The sequence below is a fragment of the Camelina sativa genome, chromosome 14 (assembly GCF_000633955.1).
Source record: "Camelina sativa cultivar DH55 chromosome 14, Cs, whole genome shotgun sequence".
NCBI lineage: Eukaryota > Viridiplantae > Streptophyta > Magnoliopsida > Brassicales > Brassicaceae > Camelina > Camelina sativa.
The window spans coordinates 8,853,230-8,871,397 of NC_025698.1; the positions used below are offsets into that span (position 1 = coordinate 8,853,230).

Here is an 18,168-nt window from a genome sequence, read left to right on the forward strand (position 1 = left end):
TAATTAGTTAAATGGCCGAAGTCCTGATCAGAGGTGGAGAAGATCATTAGAGTAGTCCGAGTGATGGGGGAGTGTCCTTTAAACTCTCTTCACGGAAAGCCAATGTTTTGGCTAGAAAGATTGCTTCTAATGTTACACGTGATGGGCGACTCAGGTCTTATCTGGCTTTAGGAGGTCCGGCCTGGCTTCATGATCAAATTATGGAAGAGCAGAAAGAATAGCTGGAGTTTTGATGACAAGTGATTGTCTTCTCTTTTACAAATTGTTTTCATCATCTCATTTCATTTTGTCCGATACTCTTAATTTTCTTCATATGAATCAGAGTTTTTTTAAAAAAATAGTTAAATAAATACCTTAATTTTGCAACAATGATGCATGCAAAAATTGTAAATAAGTGGATATATATTATTTGCTTCTTTTTAGTCAAACAACACAACAACATATCGGATAAAGAAGTAACATACCTTAGAGCATCTCCAATACTCCTCTATATTTTCCTCTATAATAGAGATCCTCTATAATAATAAAGGTGAATTTTGCTCCAATTCACCTCTATTTTCACCTCTAAAATAAAGATGGCTAGTTTTTCCTCTATTTAAAGAGGAACTCTATTTTTTTCTATAAAGGATTTCTTTATAAATAGAGTAATAGAGTAACTCTAGTTTAAAGTAGGTTTAGTAAAGTAGGTTTGAAGTTGAGAATTATTTACATCTCATACCATTGTAATTAATATATTTCAAAAAAAATAAAGCACAAAATCGAAAAAACAATTGCAAAATCTATATTAATATTTCTGTATAACCCAAAAAATCAAATTAAGATTCTCCAATCATTAATTTCCATAATTTTAGCATATTAACATTAGTCTATCTTTAATCTACCGAAATCTCCTCCAAAATAATTTTGCATATTATAAAAAATATTGAACATGTTATTTTATCCATATATACCCGAAAATATAGACAATATTACAATTTTCATTAACTTCCTTCGACTGCGTGCCTAATTTTATGCAAAATTTTGATAAACAGATTCATCAATCAATCATAAATATTCTGCATCATCACATTTTAATATATGAACATGACCCAAAAATATAGACACTATTACAATTTTTCTTAACTTCCTTCGACTGCATGCCTAATTTTCAGCAAAATTTTGAAAAACAGATTCATCAATCAATCATAAATATTCTCCATCATCACATTTTAATATATGAACATGATAAATATGGAATGTAAAAATCTCAATCTTAACCAAAAAAATCAAAACTTCCCAAACAACTCGGATCAGGAATATTCTCAACATTAGTTTTTATATATTTTTTGTTTCCTTTTAAAACTTGGATCAACAATATTCTAAATATTAGTTTTTATATTTTTTTTTTTCAAACCTAACAACATACTCTAAACCTCTCCTCCCCTATATATACAGATTAAATCCGAACAAACTCTAACCTTCGTCATCATAAACCAATCTATTGACTTTTCTTTCATTCTGTAACAAAATAAAAATGATTCTGAAACATAAAGGTTTTGGCCCCGCATCATTGCAGTAATTCAGTATTCATCTTCTTCTTGCCTCTTAAATTCATTGCCAGTACAAGTTCTTTTACATATCTTTGACGTTTGTTAACTTTTTTATATTCTATTTGTATATAAATTTATTTTATATATAAACGATATAGGAATGTGATATATGGGTTTCATTAAGTTTTCTATTCTATGGAAATATCCAGGCTCATTAGTCTGATATAGATTTGACGTCGTGATCAAAACTGTTGTGAGAGGCCGTGTTCTCATTAGGTTTTGTTTCTTTTGGTTTAGTTTATTCTATACATTTTAAATTTATGTTACGATTATGTGGAAATCATAATTATTCCTTTTCTTATAATTTTTATTTTTGATTGCCTAAAATTCTAGGAATCATCGGTTCCAAAAACAAGTATTAATTCAATTAATCCTATGATATTGATATGAATGAAATAAATGAAAGTCAAAGGATAAGAAGATTATTTTTTTCGTGTATATTAATCAAATAAATCAAAAAATTAAAAAAATTAGTTTATCAAATGTTGTAGCCATTTTTTTATTTTAGTTTATTTGATTTTCCTATGTTATCTTTAGTTCAATATTTTTGATGAAACTAATATAATTAGTAGCTAAGAAAATGACTATTTTTAATAATATTTTTAATTCAAAGAGCATAGGTTCAAAAAAATCATTTAACATATCTTTCTAATCAAATATGGTAAAATTATCTAATTTTATTTTAACTAATAACAATAATAAACGTGCATATGTTTAAAAGTGTATATACTTCAATATTACTGAACAAATCTATCTAATAAAATCTTTACACAACTAGCTATCTGACAAAAATAATTCATTTTTGATTATTGATGATGACAAACAACTATCTAACATGTAACAACAAAAATCTTTAAATTAATGGTGATTAAGAGTTATAACCAATGATAAAACTGAATATATATACAACTTATTTTAAAATATTTTAATTTAAAGAAATAAGCTCGTGGTGTACCGCGAGTCAAAACCTAGATAAACATTATAACATCTATATTAAAAGTAAAAAAAATAATCATTTTATTAAAAATCATAAAAATTGTTATAAAAGAAAAAATATGTTTCATGGTAAACTACATGATAAATCCAATAACTTTTTATAATTATACAAGGTCAAAATTAATAAACAACCATAAAATAATAAACAAATATAACATAATTTTTTAATTTAAAAAATATAGTCATCGGATTAAAATCTAATTATTGAGGAAAACAATAGGGAAAACCAAACATATTGTTGTTATTCCGTTAACATGAAAAAAAATTCGTAAGACAACTTTTGCAATTGAAAGCCCAGAGAACTTTTGGGAGATCCGAAGCCCAACAACCTGAAACGACAGGACACAACACATAGTACATATCTATATGTGTATTATTTTAATAGACTGCTTAAATTAAGCAAAGAGCTTATTAATTAGCATCGTGTGCTTTGACCAAACGCGATTGGTCGTTTCGTCGTCATCCGGGAAGGGACACACAAATCGGGGGAGATGTCAAGCAGAGAAAACCCTAGCGGAATCTGCAAAAACATTCCCAATCTCATCTCTTCCTTCGTCGACACTTTCGTTGATTACTCTGTTTGCGGCTTCTTCTTGCCCCAAGACCGTAGCCCACAGGACGAGACTCAGCAGACGAGGTTCGATGAACCAGAGCGTCTTGTTGCCATCGGTGATCTCCACGGCGATCTCGACAAGTCTAGAGAAGCATTCAAGATCGCTGGACTGATTGATTCTTCCGACCGATGGACTGGTGGATCCACGGTGGTTGTTCAGGTTGGTGACGTCTTAGATAGAGGCGGAGAGGAGATTAAGATACTTTATTTCTTAGAGAAATTGAAACGAGAGGCTGAGAGATCGGGAGGTAAGGTTCTGACTATGAATGGGAACCATGAGATTATGAATGTAGAAGGTGACTTTAGGTATGTTACCAAGAAGGGTTTAAAGGAGTTTCAGATTTGGGCTGATTGGTATTGTTTAGGGAACAAGATGAAGACTTTATGCAGAGGTTTGGATAAACCTAGGGATATCTATGAAGGCATTCCAATGAGCTTCCCTCGTATGAGAGCTGACTGTTTTGAAGGAGTTAGAGCTAGGATTGCTGCGTTGAGACCTGAAGGTCCTATTGCAAAGAGATTCTTGACTAGGAATCAAACTGTTGCTGTCGTTGGTGATTCAGTGTTTGTTCACGGTGGTCTTTTAGCTGAGCACATTGAGTATGGTCTCGAGAGGATAAACGAGGAGGTTAGAGGCTGGATTAACGGGTTGAGAGGAGGAAGATATGCGCCTGCGTATTGTAGAGGAGGGAACTCTGTAGTTTGGTTGAGGAAATTCTCGGAAGAGATGGCTCACAAATGTGATTGTGCAGCTCTTGAGCATGCTCTTTCCACTATTCCTGGGGTTAAGAGGATGATCATGGGACACACAATCCAGGACGCTGGTATCAACGGTGTTTGTAATGATAAAGCCATTAGAATTGATGTTGGCATGTCCAAGGGATGTTCCAACGGTTTGCCTGAGGTTTTGGAAATCCGCAGGGACTCTGGTGTGCGGATAGTGACATCGAATCCATTGTATAAGGAGAATCCATATTCTCATTTAGCTCCTAATAGTAAAACTGGTCTCGGGTTGCTGGTACCAGCTGAACATGTTCCTAAGCAAGTGGAAGTCAAAGCTTAAAGACCGACCTTTTTTAGCAAACACTAGTTTTGATACTCTCTCTGCTTAGATGATTGATGCCTTTTGCAATTCCAGCATTGGCGGATTCTTTGTATGAACACATCTTCTTAGAGTTATAAATTGTGGTTTCAATTTATCAGAAAGTTAGATAATAATGTTTGTAGCAGCAATATGGAACCTTTATAACTGATTCAATTTTGTTAAAGGTCTATAAATGATTTGATCTTTGGTTTACTCAAAAAGACTCTTTCTGACTTCCTTTTAACTGAATCACTCAATGGCGTGTGGTAATGTAATCAAATCACTCTCAGACAAGAAACCAAACAGATTCTAAGTTTCAATGAGAGTTAGCTTCTAAAATTACACTAAGGTGTTTTGTTTGGATAAGGTAAGCTTATTATTATTATCTGATGGCTTGTGTTCTGTTTCCATTGCCAAAATTATCCGTTTTGTTTGATTATCGTCGGAGCCGTAAAAAGCCAAGCTTTACTCGCGCCGTTCACAATACCAACGCCGTTTCATCCAATTCGAACAATGCCAATCATTTCCTTAGCCGGGTCTCCAGTTTTTGTGAAACCGGAAACCTCAACGAGTCCTTACGACTTGTCCAAGAATTCGCTGGTGATGATGACAAGAGCTCGTCGGATGCGTTTCTTCTTGTCCGAGAAGCTCTCGGGCTTCTCTTACAAGCTTCTGGGAAGAGAAAAGACATTGAAACAGGGAGAAAGATACACCAGCTGGTTTCTAGTTCGACCCGGTTAAGAAACGATGACGTTCTCTGCACCCGTGTGATCACCATGTACGCCATGTGTGGCTCTCCCGATGATTCTCGGTTTGTTTTTGATGCATTGCCGAGGAAGAATCTGTTTCAGTGGAATGCTGTTATCAGCTCTTACTCAAGAAACGAGCTTTACCATGAACTGTTGGAGATGTTTATCAAGATGATCTCAAAGACTGCTCTTTTACCGGATAATTTCACTTTCCCGTGTGTGATTAAGGCTTGTGCTGGGATTTCTGATGTTGGGATCGGGCTTGCGGTTCATGGGATGGTGTTGAAGACCGGATTGGTTGAAGATGTTTTTGTGGGTAACGCGTTGGTGTCTTTCTATGGAACACATGGTTTTGTTTCTTACGCCTTGAAACTGTTCGATATAATGCCTGAGAAAAACTTGGTTTCCTGGAACTCTATGATTAGAGTGTTCTCTGATAATGGTTTCTCGGAAGAAAGTTTCTTGCTTCTTGGGGAAATGATTGAAGAAGGTGCGTTTATGCCGGATGTTGCTACGGTTGTTACTGTGTTGCCGGTTTGTGCAAGGGAAAGAGATTTTGGGGTGGGAAAAGGTGTTCATGGGTGGGCGGTGAAACTTAACTTGGACAAGGAACTAGTTGTTATCAATGCCTTGATGGACATGTACTCCAAGTGCGGTTGCATAACTGATGCACAAATGATCTTTAAGTTGAACAATAACAAGAATGTGGTTTCTTGGAATACAATGGTAGGAGGCTTTTCAGCAGAAGGGGACATACATGGGACGTTTGATATTCTGAGACAGATGCTGGCTGAACGTGAAGATGTCAAAGTGGACAATGTAACCATTCTAAATGCAGTGCCAGTTTGTATCAATGAATCAGTCTTACCGAGCTTGAAGGAGCTTCATTGTTACTCCTTAAAACAAGAATTTATACACGATGAATTGGTAGCCAATGCCTTTGTTTCTTCTTATGCAAAGTGTGGCTCCCTGAGTTATGCCCAGCGTATGTTTCATGGAATAAGGAGTAAAACAGTGAATTCTTGGAATGCTTTGATTGGTGGCTATGCTCAGAACAGTGATCCTGGGTTGTCTTTGGATGCCTATTTGCAGATGAAATATTCTGGATTGTTACCTGATGTTTTTACTGTCTGTAGTCTTCTTTCAGCTTGTTCTCAACTAAAATCTCTGCGATTGGGAAAAGAAGTGCACGGTTTTATAATCCGAAATCGGTTGGAAAGAGATTCGTTTGTTTATATGTCAGTACTTTCGCTATACATTCATTGCGAGGAGCTATGCAAAGTGCAGGTATTATTTGATGCGATTGAAGATAAAAGTTTAGTATCTTGGAATACTGTAATGACTGGTTACCTTCAGAATGGATTTCCTGAGAGAGCTCTGGTTTACTTTAGACAAATGGTTTTGTATGGAATCCAGCCTTGTGAGATTTCTATGATGACTGTGTTTGGTGCGTGTTCTCTGCTACCTTCTCTTCGACTGGGAAGAGAAGCACATGCTTACGTTTTGAAGCGCCGCCTCGAGCAAAATGCGTTTATTGCATGTTCTATGATTGATTTGTATGCCAAGAATGGTTCTATAACGCAATCGTTAAAGGTTTTTAATGGCTTGAAAGAGAAAAACGGAGCATCTTGGAATGCTATGATTATGGGATATGGAATACATGGGCTTGCAAAAGAGGCTATCAAACTCTTTGAAGAGATGCAAAGAAGAGGTCACAACCCCGATGACTTAACTTTCTTAGGTGTTCTTACGGCTTGCAACCACAGTGGTCTGATCCATGAAGGGCTGACATCTATGGATCAGATGAAGTCTTCTTTTGGGCTTAAGCCAAATTTAAAGCATTATGCTTGTATCATTGACATGTTAGGCCGAGCAGGGCAACTAGACAAGGCGCTAAGGGTTGCTGAAGAAGAGATGTCTGAGGAACCTGACGTTGGAATTTTGAATTCTCTGCTCAGCTCATGCAGAATCCATGGAAAGCTGGAGATGGGGGAGAAAATTGCTGCCAAATTATTCGAACTAGAACCAAAAAAAACTGAGAATTATGTTCTGCTTTCCAACTTATATGCAGAATTGGGATGATGTGAGAAAAGTGAGGCAGAGGATGAGGGAGATGAGTTTGCGAAAGGATGCTGGATGCTCCTGGATCGAACTAAACGGGAAGGTTTTTAGCTTTGTTGCTGGTGAAAGTTATTCAGGAGGTTTTGAGGAAATCAAAAGTCTTTGGAGTATATTGGAGATGAAGATATGGAAGATGGGGTACAGACCAGACACAAGTTCAGTACAACATGATCTAAGTGAAGAGGAGAAGATTGAACAGTTAAGGGGACACAGCGAGAAGCTTGCCATTACATACGGGTTGATTGAAACTTCGGAGGGAACAACTCTAAGAGTTTACAAGAACCTAAGGATTTGTGTGGACTGTCACAATGCAGCGAAGTTGATCTCCAAGGTCATGGAAAGGAAAATAGTTGTGAGGGACAACAAAAGGTTTCATCATTTCAAGAATGGGTTTTGTTCTTGTGGAGATTACTGGTAAATAGGACTACAATAATCAAATAGGTGAAAACGGATGCATTAGTAGCTCTAGTAAGATCATTATTATATGTGATAATGTTCAGACGATAACATCAATGATATAGTAAAGCTTTTTGTCGTTTGTGTAATCAATATAAACCAAACTGATATAATACCAAGTGAAACTGATGAAACATTTGAAACCTGCCAAGTTTAATGGGAAACAAGTTTCAAATCTCCCATTGCTCACTATATATAAATGTATATGCACTTTGTATCTTCACAAAAGCAAAAGGAGAAGAAAGAAGCAATGAAGACTTCCATGAGCACATCATCGTCTTCTTTGTGACCTTGTTCGCTATATCTGCTTCTTCCTTAAACCCTGAGGAAACTTGCATTCAAAGAAACATCGACAGGTCGCAACCTCCAAGCTTTTCACTCGAACCCAAGAAGTCAACATTCGAGTCTATGGTGGACACGTTGTGCAGAGACATGGCTCGTTCCGTCATGTTCTCTGTGAGGATAACGGGAAAATTCCCATCTCACTATGTTAAGGCGATGTGTAATGTGTTTGGGAATGATGAGAAGAAAGTGAAGGAGTACGTTTTGAAGAGATGGTTGGGGGGGTTTGAAGTTCGTGTCTAGTTTATCTTGTGCTTTTCATTGATATATGTTCTTATCCAATATTATTGTCTTTTATAGTCTGTGAAACACGATTAGCTAAGGTTTTGATCGGTAGTATTAAAGAGATGGTAGAATCACAATTCACAAAGTATAAAAAGATAATATGCAAACTAAATTCAACTGAATAAGACAATTTTATGCAAAATAACTTCTGAATATAAAAAGCATAAAATAGGTTTAATATTGCTACCGAATCCATTAGAGCATAAAAATAAAGGTTAATGATTAGGGATTGAGACGCACCTAACTTAACTCATGTGTTAATCACTCCCTAGGATAAGAACATTCGAACAATTTACCAACACACAAAAGTTTGCAAGAAAAAGAGGAGAATGTTGTCGAGATTGTTCAAAGCTGGTGAAAAGGTTTTGTTGAATCTGGTTAACAAGAAAGACTTTCACATGGCGTCAAGGAATCAGGAGAATTCTTCTCCCAGAGTACAAGAGCTTTACGACCTCTGCAAGGAGACTTTCACTGGCAAAGCTCCTTCTCCTGCTTCCATGGCTGTCCAAAAACTATGCTCTGTCTTGGGTACCTTTTTTCTTCTGTTTCTTCTTCTGTCTCTGATTGATTTTCTAGGATTGCGGATAGGGTTTTTGCAGTTTCTGCTGGTTTTGATGGAATTAGTGATATGATTTATCATGAGTAGCTCATTTGACTTGTGTGAATCCCACTAAATCTGGGCAATTGCAAAATTCACAATTTGAAATCGTCAGAGTCGCTGAGGAATATACAAAGGTTGAAACTTTATGTATTACATGATGAAATTATCGGTTTAGAGAAGAGATGTATCAATCTAATCTATTGTACATAAAAGGGACTATGAGGATCAGTGTTTTAGGGTTCATTGGGGGTGAAAGTTGAAGTTTTTATATGTTCTGTTTAGAGAAGAGATCAAATCTTGTTCTGTTAAATGATTGTTTATAAGCAGAGGTGTGATTGGTTTTTTGGTCTTTTTTATGTGCAGACTCAGTTAGTCCTGCAGATGTTGGGCTTCAAGAGGAAGCTCAAGACGATGATCGAGGCTATGGGGTTTCCGGTGTTAGCCGATTTAACAGAGTAGGACGATGGGCACAACCCATAACATTCTTAGACATACATGAATGTGATACTTTTACAGTAAGTCTTTGATTGATACTGAACTCTTTTCTTGTGATCAATCAAAATAACCTAAACACAAAGTGTTTATTTTGTTTTTCTTCAGATGTGTATCTTCTGCTTCCCAACATCTTCAGTGATTCCTTTGCATGACCATCCAGAGATGACTGTGTTTAGCAAAATCCTCTATGGATCACTTCATGTTAAAGCTTACGATTGGGTCGAGCCTCCTTGTATTATCTCACAAGACAAAGGTGTGCCCGGTTCTCTTCCAAGTTAATCCTTTTTTTTTTTTCTCATGTCGGGTTTCACTTTGTGGGATTGATGATAATGAAGACGTCTTGCAACTACTTGTAACAGCAAGGTTGGCAAAATTGGTGAGTGACAAAGTTATAACACCTCAGTCTGAGATACCAGTGTTGTACCCAAAGACTGGAGGCAATCTCCATTCCTTCACTGCGCTTACTCCATGTGCGGTGCTCGACATCCTCACGCCTCCTTACAAAGAAAGTGTAGGCAGGAGTTGCAGTTATTACATGGACTATCCCTTTTCCACCTTCGGTATGCAAACTTTCTCTTTTGACTACTATCTTTTCCTTCAGAAGAACATTACTTTACCGGTTTTTTTTTTTTCTCTTTGATTGATGATAATAGCATTGGAGGAAGGAATGAAGAAGGTGGAAGGAAAAGAAGACGAGTACGCTTGGCTTGTACAGATCGACACACCCGATGATCTTCACATGCGTCCCGGATCATATACCGGTCCAACTATCCGGGTCTAGAATTTTTGTGGTTGGTTTTGTAGCTAAAGTAGAGCACTCTTGTATCATTCCAAGATAAGTTTATCAATACAATTTTTAGATTAAAAGATAAACTCCTTGATTAGTCCATACCTGCTTCACACGAATGCAAGCAATTTTGAAACTGTGAAAAAAATACATACAAACCGGTAATGAGATATGTTAAGTTTGCATTTCAAATCTGTTTGCTAATAACAACTTAACATGATACAACAATCAACAGAACACTCTTTGTACTTTCAGATATCTGCAAACATATTATCGCATGATATGTTTCAGCACAAACTTATCCATCAGCACACTTTGATCATAATCTGATCCATGAACACACACAGCTGTGTCAGCAGCACATTTTGATTATTTTGGTCGTCATTTTATAATTCCAGTTTGACTAATGCATAGCACAAAAATTAATATGTTAGGGAGAAAATTTCAAGTGGGACAAGAAAGAAAAAAAAGAAAGAAAGACTTGTTCTCAACAATAAATAAATAGAAGAGTGACGAGCAGAGATAGTGCTGGATCAAAGTTAGCCGCCACCGCCGCCACGTTGTTAAACCTTCATCTCTCTCTCTCTCTCTCTGTCCTGCAATGGCGTCTTCGCTTCTGAGAAACCCTAATCTCTTACCAACAACTCCTTCTCTCCCCACCTTCTCCTCAAAGCCAACACCTTTCTCCTTCCTAGTCAAACCTTCCCGTCACTGTTCCATATCTCTCCGAAGCCAAACCCTTCGCCTCTCATGTTCAATCTCAGATCCTTCTCCTCTACCACCTCACATCCCTCTCCGTCGCCGTCCCGAATACATCCCCAACCGCATTTCCGATCCCAACTACGTCCGTGTCTTCGATACGACTCTCCGGGACGGTGAACAGTCTCCAGGCGCTACACTCACTTCCAAGGAAAAGCTCGACATCGCTCGTCAGCTAGCTAAACTCGGCGTGGACATTATCGAAGCCGGCTTCCCCGCCGCCTCAAAAGATGATTTTGAAGCGGTCAAGACTATAGCTGAGACTATTGGAAACACTGTTGATGAGAATGGCTATGTTCCGGTCATCTGTGGACTCTCTAGGTGCAATAAGAAGGATATTGAGAGGGCTTGGGATGCTGTCAAGTATGCTAAGCGGCCTAGGATCCATACTTTTATCGCTACCAGTGATATTCATTTGGAGCATAAACTGAAGAAAACCAAAGCAGAGGTCATCGAGATTGCTAGGAATATGGTTAGATTTGCGAGGAGCTTGGGTTGTGAAGACGTCGAGTTCAGTCCAGAAGATGCAGGAAGGTTCGTTGTTTATATTCTAATCTTGATTGTGAAGCTAAGATTCGATTCCTTAGCAAAGATTCCTCTTTTTCTTTTGTTGGTAAATTGTAAAGATGCTTTCTTTTGTTCTTTTTAGATCAGAGAGAGAGTACTTGTACGAGATTCTTGGTGAAGTGATTAAAGCTGGAGCAACAACACTCAACATACCTGATACTGTTGGTATTACTTTACCTATTGAGTTTGGTCAATTGATTGCTGATATCAAAGCCAATACTCCAGGGATCGAAAATGTTATCATCTCAACGCATTGTCAGAATGATCTTGGACTCTCTACGGCCAACACTTTATCTGTATGTCTTTTTCTACTTGGAACAACTTAAGCTAATTTAAATTGTTGTATGTATGTAATGCTAATGTGCGTGTGTGTGTGTGTGTTAACCTTTTCCAATTCAGGGAGCACATGCAGGTGCAAGACAGGTGGAAGTGACGATCAATGGAATCGGTGAAAGAGCTGGAAACGCTTCACTGGAAGAGGTCAGAGTTTCATTAATTTGTCAAGACGTGTGAACCTTTCCTGTACTAAATCTTTTTGGTGGGCGTGAAATGTGTAAGCCAAAAGATTCGTAGTGTGGTGTAGGAGGCATATATTGTGAGGCAAGACAATTGAGTAGAATCGAGTACGACTTTTTCATAATAAGTAGGCAGTGAGAAATGTGGAATAGTGTGCCCTAGTAAGATTTTTCAAGCCCAAACATCTAAGTATTGAGTCTTAGTATAGCATTGGCTACAATTACCTGAAAAAGGACATGTGGAGGTAAATTTAGTTATTAGGTGAAAAGATGGCTGTTGCCCATCCTCTGCTACTTGGATATTTTGTCTCAGGGAAGGGGTTGTCAATTTAAGACTTTCAGTTTATATTCTTCTTGAGCTGTAGTGGGATACTTAATCCTTACCTTATGATTGTCGTGTAAGTGTAGGTTGTGATGGCCATAAAATGCCGTGGAGATCATGTTTTAGGAGGTTTATATACTGGACTTGATACTCGGCACATTGTTATGACAAGCAAGATGGTACCACTTCGGAACTTCATTCTTTACATTGTAAAAACAAGTACTAATTCTCTTAAGAAGGGGGAAAAATTTGTAGATTTCGATATAAGGTGTCTCATAACTGGTGGATTGATTCTCAGGTTGAAGAGTACACTGGAATGCAGACACAGCCCCATAAGGCTATTGTAGGAGCGAATGCCTTTGCCCATGAAAGTGGTATTCATCAGGTCAGTTCATAAAAATCATCTTTATAATTATGTATTTGATTATTTCTGTGATGAGATTACTCTTTGAGAAACATTAAAAGTTACCACATAATCTGTTTTTTACCGCTATGCATAGGCTGTAGCCTTTCACACAGTATGCTTATGGTTTGACCCCTCAATATCCATTGCTTGACCATGAATAGGATGAATTAATAATTAAAGTTCAAACTCTTTCGGCTTGCATGTTCACTCTTTCAGCCTCCTGCAGAACTCTACTATTTTCGTCTTGATTGTTATTCCTGTTGCACTTAATGACTTTTCATGCTTCTTTTAGGATGGAATGCTGAAACACAAGGGTACATATGAAATTATCTGTCCCGAAGAAATTGGACTCGAACGATCAAATGATGCTGGCATTGTCTTGGGGAAGCTTAGGTATGTGTCTTTCTTGTTTAGTCTGTTTTGCCTATAAACTCCCATTTTTTCTTTTTCTTGTTCAGACAATGCAACTAGCCTGTAATTGGTGGATATGCTCTACGTAATTCGCCTGAGACGTTGAATATTTTAAGACATTATTAAGCATCAACGTTTTTGTCAACATGTGTTCATAACCTGAAGTCTTAACTGTTGGTTTCTGCTTTTGCTTGGATATAATATTATGCAGTGGGCGTCATGCGCTGAAAGACCGTTTGACTGAGGTACACATTAATCTTACACATACTCGGTTTCTTCGTGTGAGACACTAATGTCCTCTTATCTTTTCTACGTTTCCAGCTTGGTTATGATTTTGATGATGAACAGCTAAGTACAATTTTCTGGCGCTTCAAAACTGTGGCTGAGCAGAAAAAGGTAATTGTTCTGGTTATCTTGTTATGTATTCAAACGTCTGCTCACGTTTTCAATTTCAAGTATGAGCTTTTTCAAACTTCATAAGACCTTATAATAGTTCAGTTTCCGTGGCTAATTTGAAATGTGAATCCATTTGTACATACTTTGTTTCGTTAGTTAAAGAGGAAGATGAAAGAGGATTGCTCTTTCTACTATTTTAGTGCTCTTGAGGGTTTCATGTAATGTCTCCTGATCGTATATGTTCCCTTGCTGATCCAGAGAGTTACCGATGCGGACATAATAGCTTTAGTATCTGATGAAGTTTTCCAGCCTGAAGCCGTGTGGAAACTCCTGGACATTCAGGTGAAATTCGGATCAAGCTGTTTTCTTTTTCATTTTCTTGTAGCCTATACTCATTTACTTAAAAGTGGAATGCAGATAACTTGTGGAACTCTCGGGCTTTCAACAGCAACTGTAAAACTTGCTGACGCTGATGGCAAAGAGCATGTCGCCTGTTCTATGGGAACCGGGCCTGTCGATTCAGCTTACAAGGCAGTCGATCTTATCGTAAAGGTGCTTTTTATACACAATTGAGGCTCTCTCATGTACAGATAAAATTCACCTATGGATTATCGGTCACTTAAAAACCTTTTTTTCCTCTATAGGAACCAGCGACGCTGCTTGAGTACTCGATGAATGCAGTAACAGAAGGCATTGATGCTATCGCTACGACTCGAGTTCTCATCCGCGGAAGCAACAAATACTCATCTACAAATGCAATAACCGGTGAGGAAGTTCTAAGGACCTTCAGGTAAAAATCCTCTCTCTCCATATCTCATTCAAACCGGATCGATTTAGCCGCATGTTTTTTTTTTTTGTTATTCTTGCTCGAGTAGTAGTTATAACACGGAACGGGCTGTCTTGTGTATGGCAGTGGAACGGGATCAGAAATAGATATTGTGGTGTCAAGCGTCAAAGCTTATGTTGGAGCTTTGAACAAAATGATGGACTTCAAAGAAAACTCCTCCCCCACAAAAATCCCTTCTCAAAAAAACAGAGTCCCTGCCTGAATAAAAACTCTTTCCGGCAAATCNACGCTGATGGCAAAGAGCATGTCGCCTGTTCTATGGGAACCGGGCCTGTTGATTCAGCTTACAAGGCAGTCGATCTTATCGTAAAGGTACTTTTATACACAATTGAGACTCTCATTTACAGATAACTCACCTATGAATCATCGGTCATTTAAAAAACTTTGTTCCTCTATAGGAACCAGCGACTCTGCTTGAGTACTCGATGAATGCAGTAACAGAAGGCATCGATGCAATTNCAAAAGTTAGGTTATTTTCAAGTACATAGTTTGGTAATAACCGGAGTTTCAGAGTTTGCTTGTTGTTTATCAAAGTTGCATGTCAGAAGAGTTTGTGTACTATATGTAACTAAAATTTCTATATTTAGAAATTATGGTTTTAGAGTCAACCAACCGTTAAACAGTTTTGACCTGTTCTAAAAAGCTGTCCTCATACTAAACTAAGGTCTTAAAACTCAAAAAACACCTGATATCTCTCTGTTCATGTTTCTTTCTCTCTTTTTTGCAACTTCTTCGTATATCACCAGGTATTGAAACAGAAATTTCATCCACCGAGTCTTTTTAGATTTTTTGGATTTGGATTCGATAAAACAGGAAAAGAAGAAAATGTCTGAGCTACGAACTGGGTTCCTAACAATGGCGACCATAATCCTCATATGCATGGGCTTAACTATGACGGGAACAGGTTTATATTATAGAAAAACAGTCTCACAATGTATCCGAGAGACCGATCGCAGTTTCATTGTCATTGGTTTGCTCTTGCTGGTGATTCCTCAGTTTGCTCTTTACGCAATCTGCTTTCGCTCCAAACGTATGTTCACAACTTACATATATGCAATGATATTCGTATGCATTGTCCTTGGTGGCTACTCTTTAAAGTGTTTCATCTACAATACAACCTTCGGAATCGCCAAGAACCCGGCCGAGGATAAGCGAACCGCCAAGCAACTGGTCGGTCAGTTGGTCCCTGCAAGTAAACTTGCAAAAGTCACGGACTGCATCATTCATAACCATAACTGTAACTACAATGCCAGCCAAAACAGCAATGTTTGGGTAAAGTACTTATGTCATCTCATCTCATCTCATTCATTCATTCCTGTATGATGATCAATCTCTAGTAATAATGATGAAATACATGCAGAAGTTTTGCTGCGCACAACCAAAAGGATGTGGAGAGAGGACAATGTTCGGGCAGCCAGGAGAATGGAGTTGGAAACATCAACACGTAGAGAACCATGTTCCTGAATATTGTTCATACGAATACTGTCTGAGTTGCAGAGGTTGCCAGCTGAGCATCTTAAAAGCCATAGTTCATCAATGGAAATATCTCTCCATGTTCTCTTATCCTTCACTCTTTCTCGTTTGTGTCAGCCTCGCCATTGCCAAGTCCATTTTTGACACTTTCGATGAACCCGATGATTATCGAGGCCATTATACTTGAAAATTTCATTTTCCTTGCGTCAAACTCAAATGTACATGATAGTTCGGGACTAGGTTTTTTCTTTGGTTTATTTCAGATATAATCACTTGTTTCTTTTTGGTTTATTGTATAGCATAAACAAAACTTATGATAGGATCTTCAAAATCTGGAAAACTCAAACTGATGATAACATTTTAACCGTAAAATTGGATATTAAAATATGGTTTGGAGTTTAGATTATGAAAGCAAAAATTAAGAAGATCTCCAGGGTCTAAAATCGTCAAAACATAAATTATTTTGCATTGTTATTTTAAATAAATTAGTATCTTAAACCTATATATAATTTTCCCAACATGCTTGGATTCAATTCAATAAGTCTCTAAAATCACATGTTTAAAATAGTCTTGAGTGACGTTGCAATAAGAAATAGTCAAAATCTAATTTAACGAGTCTCTCTAAACTAAAGGGATCTTCTTAACCCTCACACGTTTTCTAACTCCTCCAGTGGTATAAACTAAAAACCAATGGCTAAAATAATCTCCACTAATCTCATTCTCCCCCACTACCCAAAAAAAACAACCGTTCCCCCTTTCCCCAATAACCACGACTCCACACACTTAAAAACACACACACACACGAAAACGTTGCAAAAAAACAAATCTCAAATTCTAACCGAAGAAACCTCTCTCTCTATCTTTATTCAAGTTCATCCATCAGAGAAAGAAAAAATTCTAAAAAATGTTTCGAGTAAGCAATTTCGTGGTGGGTCTAGCCAACACATTGGTGATGTTAGTGGGCATATCAGCCATTGGTTACTCGATTTACATGTTCGTTCATCAAGGCGTGACCGATTGTGAATCAGCCATTCGGGCACCACTTCTCACGACCGGATGCATCCTCTTCGTGGTGTCGTTGATCGGGGTGATAGGATCTTGTTTCAAGGAAAACTTCGCAATGGTCTCGTACTTGATCATACTGTTTACGGGCATTGTTGCGTTGATGGGATTCTCCATATTTCTCTTCTTTGTGACGAACAAAGGAGCCGGTCATGTTGTCTCCGGAAGAGGGTATAGAGAGTACCAGACCGTTGATTTCTCCACTTGGCTTAACGGGTTCGTTGGTGGGAAGAGATGGGTTGGAATAAGATCTTGTTTGGCTGAGGCTAGGGTGTGTGATGATTTGAGTTATGGTCCTGTTAGTCAGATCGCTGATGCCTTTTATCACAAGAACTTGTCTCCAATCCAGGTTTTTTTTTTGTCTATAATTTAAGAGTTATATAAGTAGTTTATTTTAGAAAAAAAAATCATTGGTACGGTTAAATTCATCATTAAGTTTTTATATAATAGTAAAAAAATAAAATTGCAAGACAAGTTTAGACGAATTTAGGTTTTGTATATATTTTCGTTGTTTTGATAAGTTTTGTATTAGTACGTATAAGTTATATGTCAATGTTAATGATATTGGTTATGTAATTCAATTAGTGGTTGTGTTTGAGTAGTCAGGTTGTTGTAAGCCGCCATCAGATTGCAACTTCGAGTTCAGAAACGCTACTATGTGGATGCCACCGACCAAAAACGAAACGGCGGTTGGGGCGAACAACAACGGAGACTGCGGTACATGGAGCAACGTGCAAACGGAGTTGTGTTACAATTGCAACGCATGCAAAGCGGGAGTGTTAGCCAACATAAGAGCGAAGTGGAGGAATCTTCTGGTCTTCAACATTTGTCTCCTCGTTCTCCTCATCATCGTCTATTCCTGCGGTTGCTGTGCTCGTCGTAACAATCGGACGGCTAGGAAAAGCGATTGTGCTTGATATCATCTTAAATTTTAATTGCTTTTGTTTCTATGTTTTCTTTTAGTTTGTTTGTTTTTCTTTATTAAGGTCATTTATCTTTCTTCTTCTTAGGACAATGTCAATGTCATGTTTCACAACAATTATCATGAATTTAGCACATTTCACTAGTTTTACCATCGACATTTCATAAATAATTTTCTTTATTTAACTATAATAAGTAGGCACATTTCTAATCATAATATTAAATTGGTTTCGTATATAGATAAAGTTTCATAACAATCAAATGAATATTTGAACAACAAAAAAAGTTCAATCATTATGAAGTTATCATATTTCAATAGCCGTACAGAAATGAATACGTGGTCTAATCTATTTTTATCAGCAACCATTAAC

General features: G+C 37.4%; 5 protein-coding genes and 2 pseudogenes across 5 annotated transcripts; all 7 read left to right on the top strand.

Moving 5' to 3' along the window:
* LOC104740541 (shewanella-like protein phosphatase 2) lies at nt 2,996–4,495 on the top strand. Its single transcript, XM_010461165.1, has one exon. It carries the CDS (start codon nt 3,077–3,079, stop codon nt 4,259–4,261), a length of 1,185 nt encoding a protein of 394 aa, XP_010459467.1. The 5' UTR covers nt 2,996–3,076; the 3' UTR covers nt 4,262–4,495.
* LOC104740543 lies at nt 4,580–7,687 on the top strand (annotated as a pseudogene).
* On the top strand, nt 7,808–8,215 carry LOC104740544 (annotated as a pseudogene).
* On the top strand, nt 8,452–10,220 carry LOC104740545 (plant cysteine oxidase 3). Its single transcript, XM_010461166.2, has 5 exons — nt 8,452–8,763; nt 9,200–9,351; nt 9,437–9,584; nt 9,691–9,891; nt 9,985–10,220. The coding sequence occupies exons 1-5, from the start codon at nt 8,565–8,567 to the stop codon at nt 10,110–10,112; spliced, it is 828 nt and encodes a 275-aa protein (XP_010459468.1). The 5' UTR covers nt 8,452–8,564; the 3' UTR covers nt 10,113–10,220.
* On the top strand, nt 10,603–14,560 carry LOC104740546 (2-isopropylmalate synthase 1, chloroplastic). Its single transcript, XM_010461169.2, has 12 exons — nt 10,603–11,411; nt 11,527–11,740; nt 11,844–11,924; nt 12,368–12,460; nt 12,580–12,666; nt 12,980–13,080; nt 13,310–13,343; nt 13,420–13,494; nt 13,753–13,836; nt 13,912–14,046; nt 14,139–14,284; nt 14,408–14,560. Exons 1-12 carry the CDS (start codon nt 10,720–10,722, stop codon nt 14,541–14,543), a joined length of 1,878 nt encoding a protein of 625 aa, XP_010459471.1. The 5' UTR covers nt 10,603–10,719; the 3' UTR covers nt 14,544–14,560.
* On the top strand, nt 14,807–16,094 carry LOC104740547 (tetraspanin-16). The gene is made up of 2 exons (XM_010461170.1): nt 14,807–15,613; nt 15,702–16,094. Exons 1-2 carry the CDS (start codon nt 15,167–15,169, stop codon nt 15,999–16,001), a joined length of 747 nt encoding a protein of 248 aa, XP_010459472.1. The 5' UTR covers nt 14,807–15,166; the 3' UTR covers nt 16,002–16,094.
* Nucleotides 16,555–17,943, top strand: LOC104740548 (tetraspanin-11-like). The gene is made up of 2 exons (XM_010461171.1): nt 16,555–17,225; nt 17,479–17,943. The coding sequence occupies exons 1-2, from the start codon at nt 16,719–16,721 to the stop codon at nt 17,791–17,793; spliced, it is 822 nt and encodes a 273-aa protein (XP_010459473.1). The 5' UTR covers nt 16,555–16,718; the 3' UTR covers nt 17,794–17,943.